Raw genomic sequence first — 27,404 nt, forward strand, 5'->3', positions numbered from 1 at the left:
TTCACCCAAATTACCACCATCAAAATATTGCAAGCGGAAGGCTCTTATACTGAAGAGGTGAATGTTGACAAACAATACCACAGTTCTGATGACGGAAGCTAAAGGTTGGGTCATTGAGACACCCACTGGACATCCGAGGGGTCTGTGAAGAGGAGAAGAGAGGACTGGCCGTACTGAGTGAGTTATTGTCTCTTCTGAATGACCAGACGCCTCGGTTTGGGATTAAGGGTGAGAGTGGAATGAATTCGAACCCAGACCTTCACGGACACTGTATTGGCAGATAAGCTACCTTGCCCCTGTGAATGGGTGTCTTCATATCAGCATGCCTGCTTGATGAGGAGGGGAATGTGAGATTAGGACGGACACTATGTGGAGTGATGGCCAAGAGTTAATGCGTCCGCCTAGTTTCAGTTTCAGTAGCTCAAGGAGGCGTCACTGCGTTCGGACAAAACCATATACGCTACACCACATCTGCCAAGCAGATGCCTGACCAGCAGCGTAACCCAACGCGCTAAAAAGGTTGCCAACAGCACCCGGTGTTCCCAGGCGGTCACCCATCCAAGTACTAACCGGGCCCGACGTTGCTTAACTTCGGTGATCGGACGAGAACCGGTGTTTTCAACGTGGTATGGCCGTTGGCAAAACCCGTATTCTGCGTGCCCCCGGGAGACGGTTGCAGCGCCAGTTGGGACCGCTGCTCACAGAAACGAGGGCTGAGCTCTTTCCGTGGGCGGTCCGCCTAGGAAGCGAGAGAATCTGAGCGTGCTGGTTCGAATCACGGCTCAGTAGCCAGTATTTTCTCCCCCTCCACTAGACCTTGAGTGGTGGTCTGGACGCTAGTCATTCGGATGAGACGATAAACCGAGGTCCAGTGTGCAGCATGCACTTAGCGCACGTAATAGAACCCACGGCAACAAAAGGGTTGTTCCTCGCAAAATTCTGTTGAAAAATCCACTTCGATAGGGAAAAACATAAAATTGCACGCAGGAAAAAATACAAAAAAATGGGTGGCGCTCTCAGTGTAGCGACACGCTCTCCCTGGGGAGAGCAGCTCGAATTTCACACGGAGAAATCTGTTGTGATAAAAAGAAATACAAATACAAAATACAAATACAAATTATATTTCTACTAATGATAATGATGATAATAATCATAATAATAACGGATACTTGTTGCTCCCCCTAAAGAGAACATAAAACACACACACACACACACACACACACACACACACACACACACACACACACACACACACACACACACACACACACATACATACATACACACGCGCGCGCGCGCGCAATATCTTACAAAGGGAAGAAGAAAAAATGATGTCACGCATAAAAGCATAAGACAGATTCAAAGACTACGCGTATTGCATAGCTTAAACACACACACACACACACACACACACACACACACACACACACACACACACACACACACACACACACCTATGTTAAAAAAATGGGAAAGGATTTAGATGGTTATATATGTGAGTTGTGGAATATGAGTAAGTTGATATGAATCAATTTATCAGTTATGAATACACTTGCCAGTATTGGTTTGTTCAACTGGGAAGGTAATGTCCGTTTATTTCCTGTATTTATGATGCGACTTGCATGTTACAGATATCCTCAGCTGAAGGCAGTAAAATTGTCAACTGTCAAGTATCAAGTATCTCTCTGTATGTCTGTCTGCCTGCCTGTCTGCTTGCCTCTCTCTCTCTCTCTCTCTCTCTCTCTCTCTCTCTCTCTCTCTCCACCCCCTTTCTCTCTCTCCTTCTCTCTCTCTCTATTTCTTCTTCACCCCTCTGCCTCCCGTGTTTCTCACAGAACTTCTGTACCCCCCTCCGCCTCCAGCCCCCCCCCCCCCCCCCCCCCCCCTACACACACACACACACACACACACACACACACACACACACACACACACACCTCCCCATCCCCGTCTTTCCATCTCGTTCGCTCGCTCGTCACCCCCAACCCCACCCCCACTACCCCTTTCTACCTATCTTCTTCCCCGAGATTTTCTCAGACTGGCCATAATTTTCTTTCCACCATCTTTCTTTTCTTTTCTTTTTTTTTCTTTATTATTTCTTTTTCTACCAGCTCTATAAACGATCCTATGATGGCAGTTGTTGGTTTGGTTTGTTGTTTTTTTAACCCTTTCACCGCCAAGCTCGCATTTATGCACAGGCGTGGTAGAGGACCCATGTCACTGAAAGGTGACCATTCATTGGTCTGTTATCCATGAACCTACTGCTATTAATGTTCGGTGGTAGGATAGGCCATATTTTCTATACATCACAGGGGGAATCCCCAGCTATTCTTAGTCACTGTCTTTTCTGTGTTTTTCCACAAGTCAATTTTGTACTCTAAATTGACTGGCGGTGAAAGGGTTAAAGGGAGATGAGTTATGTCTTAACGCTGTGGCGTGGCATGCAGTCAAAATGACTGTAGTGTGAAGGAACAGCTATCATCGGAGAGTTTTACTGTCTCTTCTCTGTGTCCTCTTTTTATGACGGTAAAGGGAACATAAACCTTGGTTATTCTAGTTCTTGACGTCTTCTGGATTTCTTTATTCGGATAAAAAAAACAAAATTAAAAAAACGTATGCATATTTCGCTCGGGCTGTTTTGCAATAGTTAGGAAAATAAACCCACCTACAATATTTCTTACTCAGTGAATAGAATAATGAAGTCGTATATTTCTTTTATTAGAAACAAAAATACTGAAATATTATGTGTATATATATATATATATGTGTGTGTGTGTGTGTGTGTGTGTGTGTGTGTGTGTGTGTGTGTGTGTGTGTGTGTGTGTGTGTGTGTGTGTGTGATGTTGGGTCTTTTGGAGATCGTTCCAGAATTAAAAAAACTGATTTGTTTCGTTGAATGCTAAATTCAGTTTCAACGTTTATACGAACAGAATGTCACACTTACAAAACTTACAATTGTTGTCCATTTTTAACACTCACTGGGCGGTGGGGGGAGGAAGTGAGTGAGGGAGTGATGGAGACGATGGTGGCTTTTAAGTGTCTATATATATATATATATATATATATATATATATATATATATATATATATATATATGATAGCCAGTCGTGTCTGACTATGACCATCAGAACAACAGAGGAGGCAACTGCTGTTCCGACTATTTGGGCTAGAATCTGATTATAGTGGAGAGTGTCTTGCCCAAGTACATCCCCACTCTCTCGGCCAAGAGGGTTTTAGGACAGTCGGCGTTGGGATGGTTCCCAAAGGCCAACTAGCCCACAAGGCTGCAGCACTAAGAGCCAGTGCAATTTTGCCTCCTAGTTTGAGAGTCACAAAAGACTAAGCTGTAAATGGTTTCCCATTGACTGGAGAAACCATTGATAATACAGCTCTCAGTTTGCTGTTGGCCCAAATGTAAACTTATGTCAATCTGTGATATAAGCCGAGTGTTGGGCCAGACAACAATATATGTTGTAAACAACGTCAGTTCTATTGCTGATGCACTCTTCTTTTTACTTCTTCCACCTCCTCCTCCTCCTCCTCCTCTTCTTCTTCTTCCTCCTCTTCTTCTTCCACGGCTGCAATTTCCACATTCACTCGTATGTGCGAGTGGACTTCTGTGTGTTTGGCCGTTTTTACCCCACTATGCAGGCAACCATCAGTCGTTTTCGGAAGTATATTCTTGTTTCTATAACCCACTGAACGCTGACACGGATTGCAGGATCTTTAACGTGCGCATTTCATCTTCTGCATGCGCACCTATACACACGAAGGGGGTTCAGGCACTAGCAGGTAGGTCTACATATAGCCAATGTTGACCTGGAAGATGGGAAAAATCTCCACCCTTCACTCGGGGATCGAACTCGAGACACTCGGGCGAGAATCAAGCGCTGTGAACACTCGGCCATTGCACATGTCTGATGCACTCTCTAAGTACAACCTGGTCTTGCGTTTCGACCCCGCCTCTTCACCCCCCCCCCCCCCCCCCCCCCCCCCCCCCCCCCACTCCCCCACTCCCCCTCTCCCCCACCCCCACCCCCACCCCGCCTCTTCACCATCTCCCCCCCCACCACCCTCACCCTGCCTCTTCAGCTCCTACCCCGCATCTTTCACCCCGCCTCTTCACCACCTCCCCCCACCCCCACCCCCACCCCGCCTCTTCACCACCTCCCCCCACCCCCACCCCCACCCCGCCTCTTCACCACCTCCCCCCACCCCCACCCCCACCCCGCCTCTTCACCACCTCCCCCCACCCCCACCCCCACCCCGCCTCTTCACCACCTCCCCCCACCCCCACCCCCACCCCGCCTCTTCACCACCTCCCCCCACCCCCACCCTCACCCCGCCTCTTCACCCCCTGCCCCCACCCCCACCCCGCCTCTTCACCCCCTGCCCCCACCCCCACCCCGCCTCTTCACCACCTCCCCCCACCCCCACCCTCACCCCGCCTCTTCACCCCCTGACCCCACCCCCACCCCGCCTTTTCACCCCTAACCCCCTCTTTCACCCCGCCTCTTCACCCCATCCCCCCACCCCCACCCCGCCTCTTCACCCCCTGACCCCACCCCCACCCCGCCTTTTCACCCCTAACCCCCTCTTTCACCCCGCCTCTTCACCCCATCCCCCCACCCCCACCCCGCCTCTTCGCCCCCTCCCCCCACCCCCACCCCGCCTCTTCACCCCTCCCCCCCACTCCCACCCTGCTTCTTCACCCCCTCACCCCCCATTCTCTTTAACCCCTCCTCAACCCCTCCCCCTCCCCCATCCCACCCTCACCCCGCCTCTTTACCCCCTTACGCACCCCCTCTTTCACCCCACCCCCTTCTCTCTCTCTCTCTCTCTCTCTCTCTCTCTCTCTTTCCCTCTCTCCTCTCCGCGCCCTGGTCTTCATTCTCGCTGTTTTCCGTTTCCTCCGCTATTTCCCATTTCTTTTCTCTCCTCCTCTTCTTTCATATCATCACCACCTCACGCAGCATATCTTTGTAAAGAAAACGGAAGAAAAAAAAACCATGACGTCAATGCCGTCTGAGACAGTGAATGCCATGACGTCAAAGCTATCGTGTGACAAGTGATCATTTTGTTACTCCGCAGCTCAGCTGCCTACCAATGTTGCCACCCACCCACACACACACACACACACACACACCACTCCTCCCCCCACGAACGGAAATTGCGGTTCATCTTGTGTGGTTTCTGCCTTCGAGTCAGAGGGTGTTTTTTTTACCTGGCGTCATACAACTAACTGGCAATCTGATTCGCCACAGTCTGAATAAGTAAACGAAACGTTCAGGAACAAACCAGTCATTCGATGATGTTGACCGCTAAACTGAACGCGAAGGCTCTCTCAGCTTTGTAAAATTCGGGATTGTCTGTAAACTTGGGGCAGAAGCCCCCAATCAGATTATTTCAGGCGCGCATACATACGCACTCAGACAGACATGTAACATTTTACGTGTATGACCGTTTCGTTTATTTACCCCGCCATGTAGGCAGCCATACTGCGTTTTCAGGTGTGTTTATTGAGTGTGTTCTTATTTCCAAAACCCACCGAACGCTGACGTGGATTACAGGATCTTTAACGTGCGTATTTGATCTTCTGCGTGCGTATACACGCGAATGGGGTTCAGGCAGAAGCAGGTCTGTACATATGTTGACCTGGGAGATCGGAAAAATCTCCGCCCTTTACCCACCAGGCGCCGCTACGGAGATTCGAACCGGGACCCTCGGATTGAAAGTCCAACGCTTTAATTAGCCACTCGGCTATTGCATCCGTTCAAATCATGAAATGCGAGCATCCACGACGAGACAGTCCATGTTTCTTCCCGTTAAAAAAAAAAAAAAAAAAAATAAAATTAAAAAAATTACAAAAAAAACGGGCGCAATAGCCAAGTGGTTAAAGCGTTGGGTGGGTTATGGAAACAAGAACATACCCAGCATACACCTCCCCGAAAGCGGAGTATGGCTGCCTACATGGCGGGGTAAAAAAGGTCATGCACGTAAAAGCCCACTCGTGTACATACGAGTGAACGTGGGATTTGCAGCTCACGAACACAGAAGAAGAAGAAGAAGAAGAAGCAAAACAAAAAACAAAAAAAACAAAAATCAAAGGTAGGTATAGGATTCAGACAAACAAAAGGAGGATGTTTTCAAAGGAGCAGACATAAGGTTTTTGAATCATGTAATTGAAATAAGAGCCGCTTACCTGAAAGAGAAACAGACAGACAAACAGACAGACATGCAGAGAATGGAAGGGGAGGAGGGGGGGTTGAGACAAGAGTTCGAAACGGAGAGACAATGGACAAACAAGACAGAGATCATGGAGTCTTGTTGTTGTTGTTGTTCTTCTTCTTCTTCTTCTTCTTCTTTGTCGTTGTTGTTGTCGTCGTCGTCATCTTTTCTTCTTCTTCTTTTTTCTTCATCTTCATCTTCTTCTTCTTACGTTGTTGCCTATATCCAGTCTCGTCTCAGCTATTGCTCGATTACTTGGGGTAAATGTCCTCCTCCATTAAAGCCACTTTGCTCTCTGCGAAAACGTGCCATTAAGATGATCAGCCATGCAAATACCACTGGCGGATCTGTGCACAATATGTACAAAGAACTTCAGGCAAAGTAAAACACACGTGTGTAAGTACGTACTTACATGATAATGTACCCAAAAAATTGTTCTTTTCGTTGCTTTGTTGCTTTTAACAGACTATTCCAGTTACTATTCTTATTCGTTGTTCTTTTTTTATGTTTTGTACCGTTCTTTATTTTCATGTTTTGTGTCGTCAAATGGGCAGAATTGCAAAAAGGCCTTTACTGCGCCTAATTCTTTCCCCATTAAAGATTCACTCGTTCGTTCTTCTTCTTCCTCTTCGCCTTTCACTCTCCCAAACAGCGTTGTTTCGGACCCACCCTCCTGCCCCCCACCCCCACCCCCACACCCCCTATACCCGATTACCATCATCCACCCCCTTGTTTTGCAGCCATCATCGCCATCACCAACACCCATCTACCCCTCCTTGTTCCAAATTTGTCAGCATTTTATCGCCGGCACTGTTGTGGTGGTAAGAGATACCACACGTCTGAAATATCGGTAACTTTCTTCGCGTGTTTTTTTTTTGTTTTTTTTTTTGTTTGTTTGTTTTTTGTTTGTTTGTTTGTTTGTTTGTTGGTTGGTTGGTTTTTTGTTGTTGTTGTTTTTTGTCGGTTTAGGGTGTTTGTTTTTTTCGGGGGTTGCTTAGCTTTCCTTTTGTTTGTATTGTGGGAGGTACTGCCCTTGCGTATGCACACACACACACACACACACACACACACACACACACACACACACACTGACGGACAATAAAGACTCACACACTGACAGAAACCCTACTGATTTATCTTCATCATCATCATCATCTATTTATTGTCAAACTGACGTGCAGCACTGACCCCAACACAAGCACATCCGTCCATAGCCGTGAATTAACCTATGTGATTTCAATCTTCTGTAACAGATCTCACCACAACACTACCTGTCTGCCACCACCAGATACAGGAAAGCCATCAGCCGGCTGCACCCTCACCGACTCCACACCCTGCCCCCCCCCCCACCAACCCGTCCCCACTGACCCTCCACCCACCCCCTCCTACCCCCCCAACCCCCATCTCGCCAACCCTCCACCCCCCACACCCTCCCACCACCTCCGGGGAACGAGGGGTGTTCTTTTTGCAGCAGCAGCACAAGCCAAGGCGTGTGTATTTCTCAAAGTAAATTACAAGTGTGCTGCCGTACTGGCCACAGGAGATTCTGCAGACTGCGGCCTTCGTGACAATTCTGATTACTTGCTTACCTCGGCTGCGCATCGATCTGATTTATCTCTGTGTGTGTTTGTGTCTGGCCGATAGCTCTACACCCTGGGGAGACAGAACTAAAAGTGGCTGGATGTATATGCTATAAAGTGGTAACAAGTGATTTCTTGTTGTTGTTGTTGTTGTTTTTATTCTGACGCTCTCGGAAAATTTGCCTGTGTTTTTATTTTTTTGTGTGTGTTTTTTTGTTTTTGTTTTTGTTTTGTTGTTTTGGGGGGGGTTGGGGGGGGGGGGGGTAAACACTTGTGCTGTGTGTCGTCTGGGCGACACAATGCGTTAAGGTTTCTCAAGAGAGAGAGTGTGGGTGTGGGAGAGATAGAGAGAGAGGGAGACATTGAGAGGGAGACAGAGAGAGAGAGAGAGGTGTGAGGGAAATCAGAAGGCGGAGAAGGGAGAGAATCAACCTGCTTCCAGACTCTATAACCACGTTGTGGGCTCTGGGTGGGTGTTGATTCGAAGTGGTCACGCGAATATCGCTGCGGCTGCCGATGCTTCTGCGTGTTTCTGTTTAAAACTCTGCGGCGACAGTGGCAAGGCAGGTTGTGTGACTTGTGTATAATGAGGCAGACTGTAAGACTTGTGAATAAAACGGTTGAATATGTGACTTGTAAATAATGAGGCTGAATGTGTGAGTTGTGAATACTAAGGTTTATTGTGTGACTTGTAAATAATAAAGCAGATTAGAAGTGACTTTGTATATTTTGGTGGACTGTGTTACTTGTGTGTGATAAGACAGATTGTGCAGCTTGTGTATTATAAGGCAGACTGCTTGACTTGTGAATGATAAGGCAGACTGTGAGATTTGTGTATGACAAGGCGGACTGTGTGTATGTACGTCAGATTCCGTGACTTGTAAATAGCAAGGCAGACGGTGTGACTTGTGTATTATAAGAAGATTGTGTGACTTGTGTGTGCAATAAGGCAGTTCTTGAGACTTGTGATTTGTGTATGATGAGGAAGATTATGTAACTTGTGGTTTGTATACGATAATTTGTGTATAATAACGCAGTTTGTGAGCCTTGTGACTTGTGTATTATAAGGCAAATTGTGACATGTGTATAATAGGCCAACAGCATCATCGTAACAGAATTAACAAAGAATGCTGAAAATTATCTAATAGATAAATCTACAAATAAATATATATGTACAAATGTATGAATAAAGACCAATATCATTTGGCTAGTGGAGTGAAACATAACAATGATAAAACGCTTCTTGGTATAAAAACTTTCACGCTCATCCAACAGCGCCCAACAAAACGAAGAGGATTTATTTCAACGAACTTTTTAACAAAGTCTTGGCTCAAAGTCGTCGAACTCTAGATGCGAACAACTCTGGCATTCTCACTTTCCATTACTCAACGGGACAACGTGGATCTAAAACACCGTGTTTGTTGGGAATAACGCGTCTCAGTGATGGAAGCCAAAACGTTCGGTGATGACGTCACCGGAAACATGACGTCAAATGGCAGGTCTGGCGGTGACGTGTTTGTGACCAACGGTTCACACTCTAACTGGACGTGGGAGGATGCTAACCTCCCTTGGATCGCCACTACCACGCGGGAATTCCGATTGGCTACTGCTGGAGTGGGAGTCTTCGGCCTGATTGGTTAGTAACGTTCTTTTAATTAGTATTCTTATTCTCATTATCAATATAATTATTACTATTGTTATTGTTGCTATTATTGCTATCATTAATATTAGTATTATTATTACCATCATCAAAAAGAATGACAGCAAACGTGGGAAGAGATCTTATATATGTGTGCTCTGATTTTCATGTCCGTTGTTGCTTGTGGTTGATATGCCCTTGGTGCCAGTTGCATTGCTCGGTTCTAACTTTTTGACAGTTACACGTGACTAAATGCCTACGTTGACCGAACTATGCCATTGGTCAGTTCCATACTACACACAGTTAACGGGTTACGACCATACTAGGCTCTTCCGCTCGAGCAATGCAACTGGCTCCTGATGTAGATATTCCTCATGTTCCAGAACTGGCATGGTTGTTCTGTCTTGTCCTGTTTTGTTGTATTTTGTTTTGTTTCACTTTTAAGTCTGATTCTCACGTTCCCGTCGTCCGCCATTACTTTTATTTCTTGACTCTGTGTTGTTGTTGTTGTTGTTGTTGTTGTTGTTGTTGTTGTTATTGTTGTCGTTGTTGTTGTTGTTGTTGCTGTTGTTGTTGTTGCTGCTGCTGCTGTTGCTGTTTTAAGATAGAATCGAGATGGAGGCAGTGCCAGTGGCGGATTCTTCACAGATGTCGATTTTTCTTTGCTCTGCTTTTCAGGTGATGATGATGATGATGATGATATCAACAACAACAATAATGATAATAATAGTAATAATAACAATAGGCCTAGTGATGATGATAACAATGGTGATGGTGACAATGATAATCATGATGATAATGGTGACGATTATGGCGATGATGATATAATGATTAACAATAACGATACATTCCCTTCCAGCATTCCTCCAGTATGATTTAGATCTATGTCAGCTTCACAAAACAAAGATGAATTACACCGGTAAAAGGGTACACGAAGGAATTCGCACACACACACACACACACACACACACACACACACACACACACAGATTGTGTGTGTTGTGCTTCAAAACCCAGAGGACAGAAGGGCTGCTCTTCCCAGGGAGAGCGCGTCGACACGATGCAACGCCATCTTTTTTTTTCTTTCCTTTTTCTCTAATTTTTTCTGTCTGCAGATCTTTTTAGCCAAGGACAATGTGTTTGTTGCAGTGGTTTGTTTTGTGTGTGCTGTATACGGGACCTTGGTCTATCATTTCATCTGAATGACAAGCACCACTCAAGCTGTAGTGGCGGGGGAAGTGGGGAGGGGGGGGGGAAGTAAAAATCGTGGTCCGTATATTTGGAACTCCCCCCCCCCTTTCACCCCCCACCCCCGAAAATGGTGCATGACTGCCAACATGGCGGGAGTAAATACGGTTATACACGTAAAAGCCCACTTGTGTTTACGAGAGAACGTGGGTGTCGCAGCCCACGAACGAACAAGAAGATGAAGAGATGCGGGAGTCGAAATAGTGGACCCTCTCTTCCCAGTTGGGCGCAGTACCACAAGGGAACCACTCCACGTCCATCCACAAAATGTAATCAGACGTGAAATAAGGACAAAATTATAAACAATTTATTGGTAACGATGAAGTGTGTTTTTGCCCGGTGCAGGAAACACACTGGCCATCTTTGTGCTGTGTCACCGCCGGATGTGGTGCTCTACCGCTTACTTCCTGGTAATCCTGGCGCTCTACGATGACGTCATCCTCATCCTGCATATCTACAAGGTCTTCGACAACTCCAAGCTTACTCCAGGCGTCAAGGTAGGCTAAATCATCGAAGACACGGTCTGTGTCTGTGTCTGTGTCTGTGCGGCTTTACTGTGTATCTCTGTCTGTGTGTGATGGTGTGTTATCTCAACCGTCTTCTCACAGCATCACATACCTTATAAGCACCTCAGAATTTTGTTCCCAGTCTTTCATTGACTGCTGGTTGAAAAATGTTGTATAAAAAATGAAAGAAAAGTGAATACATAAATTTTTTAAAAGCCAGTAGGCAGCAAACTTGTGACACAATAATTCATCAGTGTGGACAACGACGTGAACGTTTACATGTGGGTTCAGGTGGTGTGAAGATTCACTGGCCGAATCGGTGAGGCTTTGGATTTCTCCTGGTCCGGTGATAACCAGTGATCAGAGTTCGAGGCCACGTTTCGGCCAAATCTTCTGTCCTTGCCAAAGGCGCTTACTCCGATTTTCCTCACTCCATCCAGGTGCGATTTGGGTTCGCTACCTGACTTCGATCGAGGGGAAGGCTAAAGAGGCAGAAGATTCGGCTCCGCCTGCCTGTGGAGCCTTTGAACGCCTTGATGCAATGAATATGAATTCACTATCCGTTATGATAACTTAAATTTACCCTTACGTGTGTGTGTGTGTGTGTGTGGTCTGGTAGGAGGAGGATGACGATGATGAGGGGTTGACTTTTTTTTTTTTTTAATCGAACTTCTTTCGTCAATCCATGCTGGTCATGCCTCAAACATAGAATGTCGCGTCATTTCCGAGTTTTGAAATTAACGTCATTCCCATCGCGGGCTGGTCTCCGACATTGAGCCAAAAAATAGACTGTATTTAAAAGCCGAATGGTTCCCCCCATAGTTTAAACTAACGGCTACCGTTGCAAAAATCCCGTCAGTCTCAACAGTCATCTGGTTTGAAAACAAGTGGATACACTATTGCTTACGATAGTGATGATGATGGTGATGATGATTACTACTACTACTGCTACTACTACTACTACTGCTGCTACTACTACTACTACTACTACTATATTGAAAACAACAATGACAATGATAATGACAATAATAACAATAAAAAGAATAGACTATCACGACTACTTATACTATTTTATTATCATGACAATAATGATTATAATGATGATGATGATAAAAAGAAGAAGAATGATAACAGCAACAAGAACAACAATAGTAACCATCCTCCTGCCTTCATCTCACAACAACAACAACAACAACGATAGTAACCATCCACCTGCCTTCATCTCACAACAACAACAACAACGATAGTAACCATCCTCCTGCCTTCATCTCACAACAACAACAACGATAGTAACCATCCTCCTGCCTTCATCTCACAACAACAACAACAACGATAGTAACCATCCTCCTGCCTTCATCTCACAACAACAACAACAACAGTAACCATCCTCCTGCCTTCATCTCACAACAACAACAACAACGATAGTAACCATCCACCTGCCTTCATCTCACAACAACAACAACAACGATAGTAACCATCCTCCTGCCTTCATCTCACAACAACAACAACAACAACGATAGTAACCATCCTCCTGCCTTCATCTCACAACAACAACAACGATAGTAACCATCCTCCTGCCTTCATCTCACAACAACAACAACAACGATAGTAACCATCCTCCTGCCTTCATCTCACAACAACAACAGTAACCATCCTCCTGCCTTCATCTCACAACAACAACAACAACGATAGTAACCATCCACCTGCCTTCATCTCACAACAACAACAACAACGATAGTAACCATCCTCCTGCCTTCATCTCACAACAACAACAACAACGATAGTAACCATCCTCCTGCCTTCATCTCGCAACAACAACAACAACAACAACAACGATGGTAACCATCCTTCTGCCTTCATCTCACAACAACAACAACAACAACAACGATAGTAACCATCCTCCTGCCTTCATCTCACAACAACAACAACAACGATAGTAACCATCCTCCTGCCTTCATCTCACAACAACAACAACAACAGTAACCATCCACCTGCCTTCATCTCACAACAACAACAACAACAATAGTAACCATCCTCCTGCCTTCATCTCACAACAACAACAACAATAGTAACCATCCTCCTGCCTTCATCTCACAACAACAACAACAATAGTAACCATCCTGCTGCCTTCATCTCACAACAACAACAACAATAGTAACCATCCTCCTGCCTTCATCTCACAACAACAACAACAACAACAATAGTAACCATCCTCCTGCCTTCATCTCACAACAACAACAACAACAACAATAGTAACCATCCTGCTGCCTTCATCTCACAACAACAACAACAATAGTAACCATCCTGCTGCCTTCATCTCACAACAACAACAATAGTAACCATCCTCCTGCCTTCATCTCACAACAACAACGATAGTAACCATCCTCCTGCCTTCATCTCACAACAACAACAACAACAACGATAGTAACCATCCACCTGCCTTCATCTCACAACAACAACAACAACAACAATAGTAACCATCCTGCTGCCTTCATCTCACAACAACAACAACAACAATAGTAACCATCCTGCTGCCTTCATCTCACAACAACAACAACAACAATAGTAACCATCCTGCTGCTTTCATCTCACAACAACAACAACAATAGTAACCATCCACCTGCCTTCATCTCACAACAACAACAACAACGATAGTAACCATCCTCCTGCCTTCATCTCACAACAACAACGATAGTAACCATCCTCCTGCCTTCATCTCACAACAACAACAACAACAACGATAGTAACCATCCTCCTGCCTTCATCTCACAACAACAACAACAACAGTAACCATCCTCCTGCCTTCATCTCACAACAACGATAGTCACATCTCACAGCAATGACAACAACAATGATGGTCACCACCCTCACGCCTTCACCTCTCCAGGTGTTCCAGATCATCGCCCACGCGCCCATCAAGTGGACGGCGACGACGGGCACCATCTACATGACCCTGATGGTGACGGTGGAGCGGTTCGTGGCTGTCACCTCCCCGCTCCGCTCTCGCATCATCTTCTCCCTGCGGGCCGCCCGCTGGATCTCCCTCTTCGTCTTCCTCGGCTCCGTCCTCTACAACCTCCCTCACTGGTTCGCCTACGTCTACACTCCGCAGGTGAGAGGAAGGGGGGGGGGGGTGAGGATGAACGGGGAATAGGGGGGTGTGGGTGGAAGGGGCGGACGGCATGTGAGAGGGGAGGGGAGGTATAATTTTGTGTCCTGGCTATGTGTTCGTGGTTTCATTTGCAGTTTTTCGAAGAGGTGTCACTGCGTTCAGGCGAAATCCTTGTACGCTGCACTACATAAATTTTGCTGGGCAAGATGCTTGTCCAGGCAGCAGCATAAGTCACACCGTGTTTCGTCAGGCGTTGAGTGCATGCTTGTACATTTGTATGTCTGTCAGAGGGGGTTTATTCTGCAGACTGTATATCTGTGTACCTATCAGAGTGGATTTCTTCTACATAATTTTTCCGGAGGACAAAACTTTTGTTGCCATGCCTTCTTTTACAAGGCGCCAAGCGCGCGTGACCTCGGTTTATCGACTCATCCGAATGACAAGACGCTCAGATTGATTTTCCAGTCAAACTCGGGAGAAATGGCGACACAGGGGTTCGAATCCCAGACCCTCACGCACACTCTATTGGCAGATAAGCCTCCAGAGCATTCTGCAGCCTTGCTCCTTCCTGCTGGGGAAGTTTGTGGATTAGGACAACAGGTGAGGGGTTGGAGGTCGTGAGGATAATGACAACAGGTGAGGGGTTGGGAAGTGAGATTAATGACAACAGGTGAGGGGTTGGAGGTCGTGAGGATAATGACAACAGGTGAGGGGTTGGGAAGTGAGATTAATGACAACAGGTGAGGGGTTAGGGTCGTAGTGAGGATAATAACAACAGGTGAGGGGTTGGAGGTCGTGAGGATAATGACAACAGGTGAGGGGTTGGGAAATGAGATTAATGACAACAGGTGAGGGGTTAGGGTCGTAGTGAGGATAATAACAACAGGTGAGGGGTTGGAGGTCGTGAGGATAATGACAACAGGTGAGGGGTTGGGAAGTGAGATTAATGACAACAGGTGAGGGGTTAGGGTCGTACTGAGGATAATGACAACAGGTGAGAGGTTGGGAAATGAGATTAATGACAACAGGTGAGGGGTTAGGGTCGTAGTGAGGATAATGACAACAGGTGAGGGGTTGGAGGTCGTGAGGATAATGACAACAGGTGAGGGACTGTGGGTCGTGAGGATAATGACAGCAGGTGAGGGGTTGGGGTTGTGGGGATAATGACAACAGGTGAGGGGTTGGGAAGTTAGGATAATGACAACAGGTGAGGGGTTAGGGTCGTTGTGAGGATAATGACAACATGTGAGGGTTAGGGTCGTTGTGGAGATAATGACAGCAGTTGAGAGGTTGGGAAGTTAGGATAATGACAACAGATGAGGGTTAGGGTCATAGTGAGGATAATGACAACAGGTGAGGGTTATGGCCGTTGTGAGGATAATGACAACAGGTGAGGGGTTGGGAAGTTAGGATAATGACAACAGGTGAGGGGTTGGAATGTTAGGATAATGACAACAGATGAGGGGTTGGAATGTTAGGATAATGACAACAGGTGAGGGGTTAGGGTCATAGTGAGCATAATGACAACAGGTGAGGGTTATGGTTGTGAGGATAATGACAACAGGTGAGGGGTTAGGAAGTTAGGATAATGACAATAGGTGAGGGGTTGGGAAGTTAGGATAATGACAACAGGTGAGGGGTAGGGAAGTTAGGATAATGACAACAGGTGAGGGGTTAGGGTCATAGTGAGCATAATGACAACAGGTGAGGGTTATGGTTGTGAGGATAATGACAACAGGTGAGGGGTTAGGAAGTTAGGATAATGACAATAGGTGAGGGGTTGGGAAGTTACGATAATGACAACAGGTGAGGGGTAGGGAAGTTAGGATAATGACAATAGGTGAAGGGTTACGGTCATTGTGAGGATAATGACAACAGTTGCGGGTTGGAGGTCGTGAGGATAATGACAACAGGTAAGGGGTTGGGAAGTGAGGATAATGACAACAGGTGAGGGGTAGGGAAGTTAGGATAATGATAATAGGTGAGGGGTTAAGGTCATAATGAGGATGATGACAACAGGTGAGGGGTTAGGTACGTAGTGAGGATAATGACAGGTGAGGGGTTGGGAAGTTAGGATAATGACAGGTGAGGAGTTGGGAAGTTAGGATAATGACAACAGGTGAGGAGTTGGGAAGTGAGGATAATGACAACAGGTGAGGGGTTGGGGAGTAAGGATAATGACAACAGGTGAGGGGTTGGGGAGTAAGGATAATGACAACAGATGAGGGGTTGGGGAGTAAGGATAATGACAACAGATGAGGGGTTGGGGAGTAAGGATAATGACAACAGGTAAGGGGTTGGGAAGTGAGGATAATGACAACAGATGAGGGGTTGGGGAGTAAGGATAATGACAACAGGTAAGGGGTTGGGAAGTGAGGATAATGACAACAGGTAAGGGGTTGGGAAGTGAGGATAATGACAACAGGTAAGGGGTTGGGAAGTGAGGATAATGACAACAGGTAAGGGGTTGGGAAGTGAGGATAATGACAACAGGTGAGGGTTCGGGAAGTGAGGATAATGACAACAGGTAAGGGGTTGGGAAGTGATGATAATGACAACAGGTGAAGGTTCGGGAAGTGAGGATAATGACAACAGAAGAGGGTTCGGGAGTAAGGATAATGACAACAGATGAGGGGTTGGGAAGTGAGGATAATGACAACAGGTAAGGGGTTGGGAAGTGAGGATTATGACAACAGGTAAGGGGTTGGGAAGTGAGGGTAATGATTATTTTTTTTTATTGGCCATTACGGTGATGTGGTGACCTTGTGGTAGGTAATGCGCGCATGTGTGTGTGTTTGTCTGTGTGTGTGTGCGTGTGTGTGCGCGCGTATGCTTGTCTGCATGTGTGCATCGCAAGGTGAAGAAGGAAAGCAACTGTACTGAGGTCATGACCATTGATAAAGGGAGATAAAATTATGCACAAATACACATTGTAGCCTCCCTTCGTGGTTTTCAGTCACATTCCGCAGTCACACACGAGTGAGCACGCGCGCGCGCGTACACACACACACACACACACGCGAGCACACACACACACACACACACACACACACACACAACATGATAAGATATGACATAATCATTGTTTTGATATGACTGCAACTGTAGGGTTCTGTTTTCATATTTTAACGGGATCAGTGAAATGAATGCATGGTGCTCTTTGTGTGTGTGTGTGTGTGTGTGATGGCGGTGGGAGAAATCTGTAGTGATTTATCTATTTCAGTTTTTTTTTTTCTTTTCTATTTTTGATGCTTTCCTTTTCTTTTGCTCCGCATTTTTTACCTTTTCTTTTTAGTATGATAATGTGTCTATGGGCAGACGCAACAATACCCCCAATATTGTTTTCCATTGAATAGTACTGCACTGCATTGCACTGTATTATATTGCATGGGACCCCTCTGACCGAGTTCGGGGCATCGCCTTCAGTTCTGTTCTGTTCTAGTCCAGTCTAGTCTGTTCTGCTTTGTTATATTCCAAAATGTTTCATTGTAATCCATTCCATTCTATACTGTTTTATTCTATCCTGTTCTATTCTGTTCTATTTCGTTCCACTTATGACATTACAATACATTCATACATATTATTAGTAGTGGTAGTAGTTTTGTTTGGGTTTTTTTCACCTTTTTTTTTTGATGTATTTATCTATTATTTAGTCACCTTTTTTTTCTCAAGGCCTGACTAAGCGCGTTGGGTTACGCTGCTAGTCAGGCATCTGCTTGGCAGATGGGGTGTAGCGTATATGGATTTGTCCGAACGCAGTGACGCCTCCTTGAGCTACTGAAACTGAAACTCATTCCACAACTGACCCCCCACCCCCACCCCCCCAACCCGTACAGGGCAACGGGAGCTCCCCCATTCCCCACCCCCATCCCTCTGAGCAAGTTCAGGGCGTCGTATTCTGTTTCATTACATTCTCTTCCTTTCTGCTCTACTCTGCTCTAGTCCATTCTGTTGGGGTTTTTTTTCTATTCATTTCTATTCTACTGTTGTATATTCTATTGTATGCTCCTTACTGGTCTATTCTGCTCTATCAAATTCAGCACCGCTGCACCTGACCGCCTTCTCCCTCCTCCCACCCCTCACAGAGCAACTACAGCATGGGCCCCACTCTGAGCGAGTTCGGGGCGTCGCCTTCTGTTCTATTCTGTTCTATTCTGATCTGTTCAAGTCTGGTCTTTGTCTAGTCTGTTCTGTTCTGGTCTTTATATTCCATTATGTTCCACTATGATCCATACCATTCTGTCCTGTTTAACACTAACCTGTTCTGTTCTGTACTATTCCATTCCGCTACTCTCGCCCCCCTCCCACTCCCCACCATCTACAGGGCAACGGGAGCGTCCCGCACACCCCACCCCTCTGAGCGAGTTCAAGGTGTCCCCCTCTATCATATTCCATTCTGCTCTATCGAACTCTACTCCACTACTGACCGCCTGCACCCCTCTGTGTGTGTATGTGTGAAGGGCAGCTGCTATGTACATTATGTTAAAATGTATGTATGCACTCTCTGTGTGTGTGTGTGTGTGTGTGTGTGTGTGTGTTAAGTTTGTTAATCACATTTGGGTGTGTGTACGTAACACTGGTGTAATTTGTTATGTAAACAAAAGTGTTCCTTAAAGCACCTGGAGCAGATTTCTGGACAGTGCGCTATGTAAGTATCCATTATCATCATCATTATTATTTGTATTATCATTAGTATTATTATCATTATACTCCCTCCCCCTCACAGGGCAACGACAGCCCCCTTAGTAGTAGTAGTTGTTGTTGTTGCAGCAGTAGTAATATTATCTTTGTTATCATTATTATTATCAGTATTATTAATATACTCCCCCTCTCTCACAGGGCAACGACAGCATGGGCCCCCCTCTGAGCGAGTTCGGGGCGTCACGGGCGTACGGTGCCGTGTACAAGCAGTACTGCCAGCTGGCCCTGATGTACTCCCTGCCCTGGATCACTATGGTGGTCCTCAACATCATCCTCATCCGCACCATCCGCCAGAAGAGGGCCTTCCGGGAGGCCTCCTGGAGAATGGTGAGTGAGTTAGGGAGTGGAGGAGAGGTGGGGAGGGATTTTGGAGGTAGTGTGATGGTGTGAAGGGGGAAAATCCCCCCGGGAACATTCTCATCTGCCCGAAGAGGGTCTGTAGGGAGACCTCTAGAAGAATGGTGAGTTTAATGGGGATGGAGGAGAGGTGGGAGGGATTTGGGAGGTAGCGCGAAGGTATGGAGGGGGAATTCCCTGGGAACATTGTTCTCATTCGCTCTAAGAGGGCCCACCGGGAAGCCTCCAGGAGAATGGTGAGTTAACTGAGGATAGTGGGAGAAGGGTGGGGGGATTGGGAGGCAGCGTGGAGATATGAAGAGGGTATTCTCCCAGGAACATTCTCCTCATCTGCCCAATGAGGGCTTCCCGAATAGCCTTCAGGAGATTGGTCAGTAAGCTGGGGATGGGGGACAGGAGGGTGGAGGGGGGGATTGGGAGGTAGGATGGTGGTATGGAGTGGTGAGTTTCTCCAGGAACATTGTTCTCATCCGCCCCAAGAGTGAGTTGACTGGGGATGGAGGAGAAGGGGGGAGGTAGTGTGGTGGTATGAAGGGGTGAAATCCCCCGGGAACATTCTCATCTGCCCGAAGAGGGTCTTTTGGGAGACCTCCAGGAGAATGGTGAGTTTAATGGGGATGGAGGAGAGGTGGGAGGGATTTGGGAGGTAGTGCGAAGGTATGGAGGGGGGATTCCTTGAGAACGTCCTTCTCATCCATTCTAAGAGGGCGGAAGGTCTTCAAGAGAATGGTGAGTTGACTATGGATAGAGAAGGGGGTGGGAGGAGGGGGGGATGGGTGGTTTGGGGATTTGAAAGGTAGTGTGAACGTATGGAGGAGGGATTCCCCGGGAACATTTCCCTCATCCACCCTAAGAAAGCCCTCTGGGAAACCCCTAAGAGAATGGTGAATTAACTGGGGATGGAGGAGGGGTGGGAGGAGGAGGAGGGATTTAGGGATTTGGTTGGTAGTATGGAGTGGGACCCCCCGGGAACATTCTCCTCATCCGCCCAAAGAGGGCCTTCTTTGAAACCTCCAAAAGAATGGTGAGTGTGACTTGGGGGAAGATGTCGTGGTGAGTTGGGGAGAGGGGGGGGTTAGGATTCTTCTTCTTTCTCTTTAGTGACCACACTCATCATTCTGATCATTCTGTTGGTTTCTGGGGTATGGTTTGAGGGGTAGGGGCATTGTGTGTCAGTGCAGGATGGGGATGGCAGGGGCTGGGAGGGGGGTGGGTAAACGAAGAGGTCCATTCTTCAGGAAAGACTCCAAAGAGTTGGTGATTGAACTGTGGGGTAGGGAGAGGGTAAGCAGGAGGGTAGTGAGTAGAGGAACATCCTCATCATCCGCAACATTCGTCAGAACAGAACCTTTCGGGGGACCTCCAGGAACCAGGGATGGATGAGGGGTGGGAGGAGGTAGGGTTGCGGTTGTGGGGTATGGGGTGGAGGTAAGGTAGGGGGGTAGGTTTGGTAGGTATTTAGGTTAGGTCAAACTGTGGGTAGAGGGTGGGTGAATTGGGTTTCGGGGGTGGGGAAGGGGATTGTGGAATTGGATTGTGGTGTAGGAGGTTGAGAAAAGTAGGGTGGTGGGTTGAGGGTGGGGGGGGCGCGTGGGGGGGCATCCTCTTCATTGGCACCACCCACCAGAAGGCCTGGCCTCCATTATGGTGAGTGACCTGGGGGGGAGGGGTGGTGTGGGGTTTAGGGGGTAAGGGGTGAGGACAGGGGAAGGAAGGGAGAGGTTGTGTGTGTAGGAAAGAGAAGGGAGGGAAGAAGGGAGAGAGGAGGGTCTGACTTGTATCAGGGGATGTGAAGCAAAGTGGAATCCAAAAGAATCATTCGGATTCCCTGGCCAAAGAAAATCAGAAACGAAGAACTGTGTGAGTGAACAGTACAGCAGCCTGCACAAGAAGAGATTTCTCCAAAGATGCTGGAGATGGATCAGCCACATGCTTCACAAGCCTAAATCCAACACTGCAATGCAAGTCATTGCCTGGAACCCGCAAGGGAAACGGAAAAGAGGACGTGGATGAAATACGTAGCGCCGCGGCCTGAAGGCAGATATGAAGAGGACAGGCCACACCTGGGGACAGCTGGAGTGACTGGCACAGGACCAGGACGGTCAAAAAGTGTCTGTTGGTGGCCTGTCGCAGGTGAGGTGAGGTGAGGAAAAGCGGACCTTCAGCCAGGGGACTGGTGAATGAACTGGAGAAGCAGAAGACTTGATGACTGGAAATCGTCACGTTGTGGTTCAAACCCCAGAATGACTACAGATTTTCTTTCCCCTCTGTCCTTTCCCTAGATCGGTGGTATGAGAACTAGTCTTTCAGATGAGCAAAACATCAGCTTCCCTGTGCAAAATGCATTTCACACTCGTTAAGAAAATAAACAGGCCAGGGATGAGGTTTCACACACTGCACAGTATCACATATCAATGGTAGGGAGAATGTATCAGTCGGGATATTAGCTCGCTCATTGTGTGTTTTTCAATTAAGTTAGTTGTTGGTTTGTACATTCATTTGAGAGTTCCTGTTTTGAAGGTGCTTCAGTAAAGATGCATTCATTCATTGCATTCATATTTGATGTGTAGAGCAGTCAAAATATTGATGTGTTCATTCCTTTTCCACAGCCAGGTAACAAGGACCTGGGGTCACGTCTCACTGCTCCTGTCATTGCTGTTACCTTCGTCTTCTTCTTTGCCTACCCCTTCCTCGCCATCGAAGACTCGCTGTGCATCCAACTGAACTGCGAGATCAAGCTCATCACCATCTTCACCCTCATCAGCGAGATCGCTAAGGTCTTCAACTCTACCTCCAATTTCCTCTTCTACTGTTTCTTTGGTCGTCGCTTCCGCCGAACGTTCTTCTACATGGCCGTGTCGTGGCGCCACCGTCTGTCACGTGTCGTGACCTCCAAGTCGAGTGACTTCCGCTACTCTACCGCTGAAGGGAATTCGTTATTCAAACTGGAGCATAGGACAAAGAACAGCCATTCTCCAACCATCGTCAACAACCATTCCCCGTTCCACATCAACAGTCATTCCCCAACCAGAATGACCAGCGTGGCGTAGAGATGTGAGTTTGAGTTGGAGGTGGAGTTGGTGAGTTGTTGGTTGAACGGGTAGGTGTAAATTGGGTGGGGTGTTGATTGTGGACAAATGTTAGTTATGTCCGTCTCATGCTAAATTGAATGCGAGTCCGTGCTCGCTCACCATGGAATACTTTTCCATGCCGACCTATCATCGAATCACAGTTTTGACATAAGTAGTCTGTACTATCAGCATGATTCTTATGTTCCTTCCCTTGGTTTCCTTCCTGACCACAGATTATAAAGCTTCAGGCTGTATACTACATATAAACTATGGGTGAGCTGTAACAAATTTGCATTATTTTTAATCAGAAGACTGATGTTTTGGATATCCTCAGTTAATGCCTGTCACATTTCAACGAATGCTTATAAAATATCTGTAGAACTCTCACTCGTCTTGCTGACTTAATTATCTTCAGTCATCTGTGTTGCAAAAGGAAGAAACCATGCCATTCAGAGTCGGTTTCTCTTTATATGTTGACCTCTGTCTTGGAGCCTTTTACACAGTATACATCGAGGGGTGGAAATTAAGAACGTGAAGGGAAAGGAAATAATGAATAAGCCTTGTTGTCCATGTGAGCTTTGCTGAGGGGAAGGTCTGTAGACATGGTTGTTATGCTCAATTTATAACAGAGCCAGATTTACAGCTAGTGTTAATCATCTGGTCTCTTAAGCAAGCAGAGTGGTCTTAAAAAAAATTCAAAACAGATATAGACTCGACTATGGAAAAAACAGCTATGAGTTATGTGCGCCTTCATTAGTCTTTTCCCTGTCTAAGGACTGAGACTTAATCAGTGTCTCTGTTTTCTTGAGGCTTCACGCCCATTCCTTGGCTCATCCTGCCTGAAGTTTCCGAGGTGGTGTCTGCAGCTACAGACGCTGCACAAGATTGTTATTTTTTTCACTCCTGTGTGTGGTGTTTGAATTCAATGATGTAGGTGGTCTTCATCCACCTGTGTTGGGGCTTGTTGGCTGAAAGACATCGTTGACTCTTGTCTACCCTTCACATACCTGATCTCTTGTCGTCTAGGTTGATGCAAATTTCACTGATAAGAATCTAACAGCGCAGCTAAGAGACCACAGTGTGGGAACTACTCTGAATGTGTCACTTCCATATGCCAAGCACATCGGAAGTTACACATGTTGAGTAAATAATAAGTCGGCACAATTGATAATTAGGAGGATGCAGGTTTGAGCACCATCACAGGTTGATGTTTTTCAGGGAGTTGAGTGGTCTGTGGTCTTGAACGGGAAGACTGGGACCACACAGTCTGTAGTCATTCTCATCAAGGAATCGTTTTCAGGAGTGTTGCTCAGATTTCCTTACCAACACTGCAGGTGTCTCTATCTCTCAAGCGTGGTTGCCGCCGGGATCTATTATGAACAAAAGCGTGGGAAAAGCCTTGTCACGTAGTCCCAGGTCTTCAAAGCAGGATCGACATCATCCTCAACAACGGTCATCATCAGATTTTATTTTGAAAAATCACTTCCATGATGACCTCAATTTCAATGTCCCCTACACTTGCATGCTTGTGAGTTCCTGCCAAAGTCTTTGGTGCTGGTAGGACCGCGGGAGACTGTCACAAAGTCTTTGGTGATGGTAGGATTGCGGGAGACTGTCACAAAGTCTTTGGTGCTGGTAGGATCGCGGGAGACTGTCACAAAGTCTTTGGTGCTGGTAGGACCGCGGGAGACTGTCACAAAGTCTTAGGTGCTGGTAGGATCGCGGGAGACTGTCACTGGAGAAAGATGGTGGCGATCTCCACTCCTGGGGAGACGCTCACTCAGTCTAGCTCTACAGTTGATTAAGGGATAGTTGCCATCAATAGAAGGCTTTTGTGGGTGGTGTCCCGCGCATGTTGAATCAAAATAGGCGTTTCTGAACACCACCGAAGTGACTCACTAGCAGTGCAGGGTTTTCTCTGGTGTCAGTGACCAATCCTCCATAGCGCTCTGTGCACCTTTTGAACTTCATGTTGGAAAATTATATACATATGTATGTGTGTAATTATGCATGTGTGTATGTGTGTGTGTGTGTCTGTGTGTGTTTTCTTGAATGAAATTTGCCAGGTTACTGAACGACATAGCATGCAAAAGGTGTTCACCATTGTCGAGTTTTGAGCGCAAGAACACTTTCCTCCACTAGTAATTCAGCCAGGGCACAAGTGGCAAAACGTCTCCATCTAACGCAAAGCCAGAGAACATTGACATTGGATAAGACCAGATATACTGACACTAAGGGTGTGGGCGACATGCGGTGGAATACGTGTTCTTTTCTGTTTCACTGTCTTGTGTATTTTTTAATTGTGTTCCAGCTCCGTAGCCCGTAGTGTAGACATGTCCTAGCCGTGTATAAGAAATCAACGGCAGGTAGGCTATCACTTTCTTGTGTGACTTTAGATGTTGTCGAGCTCCGTAGCACTTGGAGTAGACATGCCTTAGCCATGTAATTCGTGGAGTACCGTTCTGACAAACTGGACTCTCCTTGGATTCAGAAGGCATTGTCCATGCCCTGTCTTGCTTTACATTGATATTTTCGTGAGACTTTTGTTTTGTTTTTTAAATTAAAAAAAAGAAAAAAGGTCATTATTGCATTGCCCGCGTTTTGTGCATGCATACTGTTAAGGACTGAATTGAGAGAGAGAGAGAGAAGAAATGTGATTGCCTTGTCCTGTTTCAGCACTGTTTTCAGTTCAGAGCCAAAGTGATGCGCTCTTGATTTAATGAAGGTGTCCCATGGGGAAAGTATTATTTTGATTGTTGTGTGATGTGTAATTGATGTTGTGGCGTTGTATGTTTCCTACACGATGTTGTTGCATTTTTCTATGGTATGGGTGATATCGTTGAGTTCTGCGTCATACATGATTTCATGATTGTATGATTTCCGGTGTTAACATTGACGTCATTGCTGCACTGTGGTTACAATTGCATATCGTTTTTAAATACAAACTTAACTGCTTTTTATCTGAATATTTTGTTGTCAAAACTGATGTCAGTATTTTGTTGATTTTTGCCTTTGATTTAGCATATTCGAGTTCCAGTGCCCTGTGTTCTAGACAGTAGTAATTATATGTCACATCCGGTGTTACAAAAACGTCATTTCAAATGTCCGATGTTGTGACGAAATAAACAGTTTTGATCTTCGCTTGACACTGTCACATTGCCGCCTTTCTGCCAAAGGCCACGTTGCATAAAAAAAATATATAAATAAATAAATAGAAACCGCATGTGTACTGTTATGCATTTCCTCGTGTGTTTTGGGTGCATTTTCCTTAGTTGATTAGAATTTAGCTGTTGGCATATTTATTGTCCTGCATTATATGTACGTGTTATACGTAATATTTTGACATTGTGCGGTGCGGGTGGTATTATTAATGTAATGTATGGTGTTTAGGGTGGTGTTAATAGTACATTATCGTCTCTTAAATGTTGTCATAGATCGTGTCTTCATGTAGTGTGAGCGATTTTTTTTTTTTTTTTTTTTTTTAATGAGTAACAAAAGCATGAAGTATGACACAAACAATGATTATTTACAAGTACGTTTTGTGATCATAGTCTATTCAAGTGTTCTTTTGTGGGTGATATATGCCTACTAACAGAACACATACAAGGATGCTCACAAGTGTTGATATTCACATCATGTTTGATTGTGTGGATGCACGCCCATGCACATGCATACACAATACGCAAACACACACACGCGCGCGCGCACGCACGCAAACACACACACACGCACGCACGCACGCACGCAAACACACACACACACACACACACACACACACCTTTTGTTTGTGGTCTGATAGGACTACATTATTATGTAATTAGATTTAGTGCGAAGTTCGTTTACTCCAATACTGATGAAAACATAATACACATTGTGTTGGTTCGTGAATTAAACTCAATGCAAACTGACCTTTTGCATTTATCACCTCTCGTTCACTGTGTGAATGCCGTGGGCTCTTTTAGTGTAAAAGGTATCCCTCACCCTACCCCCCCACCCCCACCCCACCTTCTGCAAATTTTGTGCAAGAAATTTCCTCATTTCTTGCCTTTTGCATTTTATTTCTGTTGTCTCTTCCTTTCTTATTTTCTGCCTTCTTGGTTCATCCGTTTACGTAGTTATTCTAGAAAGCCTTGATTGTGTGGTGTTGTGTTGTCGCTGTTGTTTTTGTTTGTTTTTGTTTTTTGTTGTCTTTTTCTGGACTTGATAATTGGACACACTTACTGTGTTGTATACTTTTCTGCAACTAAGGACATGTGAAGTCTGTGCAAGAGACCAAGTGTTCCTTAACATTTTGTGAAATGTGTATGCCACAGGGACTGTTTATGACTCAAAGCTGCGTGCGATATAAAAATGGTAATTAGGCCTACCGTAACAGAAAAAGGGAGATTTAAAAAATGGATATGTCAGGTGGCGTTTGCCAATTATTTGGTTTTGTGCCTGTATTACTATCATTTTGCGTATTATGTATAATTATGTTCTGGTCAGTTTATTTAGATTACCTGGTGAAAAACTGATGATTTGGTCAGTCAGAATTAAAACAAGCCCAAGAGTTTATGTGCATAAATGTGATTGTACTTATGTCTAATTTTCTTTTGCATGTGTGTGTATATGTTTGTTGCTTTGTTTTGTTTTTCAGTTTCAAAAGGATCAATATTTGCAGATTTTCAGTTCTGATACAGCACTATGCGTTTGGCTGGGTTCTATAAAGATATACCATCTCTTTCTCTCATTCCCTCTCCTATAACATGTGTACAGACTGTGCGTGTGAGTGCTCTATAAATACATGAGTGTGTGTAGGTGTGCGTGTGCACATATATATATATATATATATGTGTGTGTGTGTGTGTGTGTGTGTACCTGTCTTGCCTGCCTATATGTAGTAAATTTTTAAACTGGCATTTTCGCTGTGACAAAACATAAGCACTATGGAACAAAACTTCACTGAAAAATTGGTAAAGCAAA

At 45.8% G+C, this 27,404-nt stretch overlaps 1 protein-coding gene and 1 non-coding gene across 2 annotated transcripts; one reads left to right on the plus strand and one right to left on the minus strand.

Annotated features, from left to right (window-relative positions):
• Positions 1-521: 521 nt before the first annotated feature.
• LOC143286218 (5S ribosomal RNA) lies at positions 522-640 on the minus strand. Its single transcript, XR_013055780.1, has one exon. It is a non-coding gene; the product is annotated as a 5S ribosomal RNA (ribosomal RNA).
• Positions 641-7,659: 7,019 nt separating this feature from the next.
• On the plus strand, positions 7,660-27,130 carry LOC143285787 (FMRFamide receptor-like). The gene is made up of 6 exons (XM_076593206.1): positions 7,660-7,928; positions 9,084-9,444; positions 11,041-11,192; positions 14,089-14,313; positions 19,153-19,341; positions 21,981-27,130. The coding sequence occupies exons 2-6, from the start codon at positions 9,252-9,254 to the stop codon at positions 22,419-22,421; spliced, it is 1,200 nt and encodes a 399-aa protein (XP_076449321.1). The 5' UTR covers positions 7,660-7,928; positions 9,084-9,251; the 3' UTR covers positions 22,422-27,130.
• The last annotated feature ends 274 nt before the right edge of the window (positions 27,131-27,404 follow it).

This window comes from Babylonia areolata, chromosome 9 (genome assembly GCF_041734735.1).
Source record: "Babylonia areolata isolate BAREFJ2019XMU chromosome 9, ASM4173473v1, whole genome shotgun sequence".
NCBI lineage: Eukaryota > Metazoa > Mollusca > Gastropoda > Neogastropoda > Buccinidae > Babylonia > Babylonia areolata.

What these genes read in the sequence shown, in the direction of transcription:
- LOC143285787 (XM_076593206.1), top strand. Translation starts at nt 9,252, where the DNA reads ATGGAAGCCAAAACGTTCGGTGATGACGTCACCGGAAACATGACGTCA. An exon ending in GGGAGTCTTCGGCCTGATTG is followed by an intron (nt 9,445 to 11,040) that starts GTTAGTAACGTT and finishes TGCCCGGTGCAG; the next exon opens with GAAACACACTGGCCATCTTT. An exon ending in CCTACGTCTACACTCCGCAG is followed by an intron (nt 14,314 to 19,152) that starts GTGAGAGGAAGG and finishes CCTCTCTCACAG; the next exon opens with GGCAACGACAGCATGGGCCC.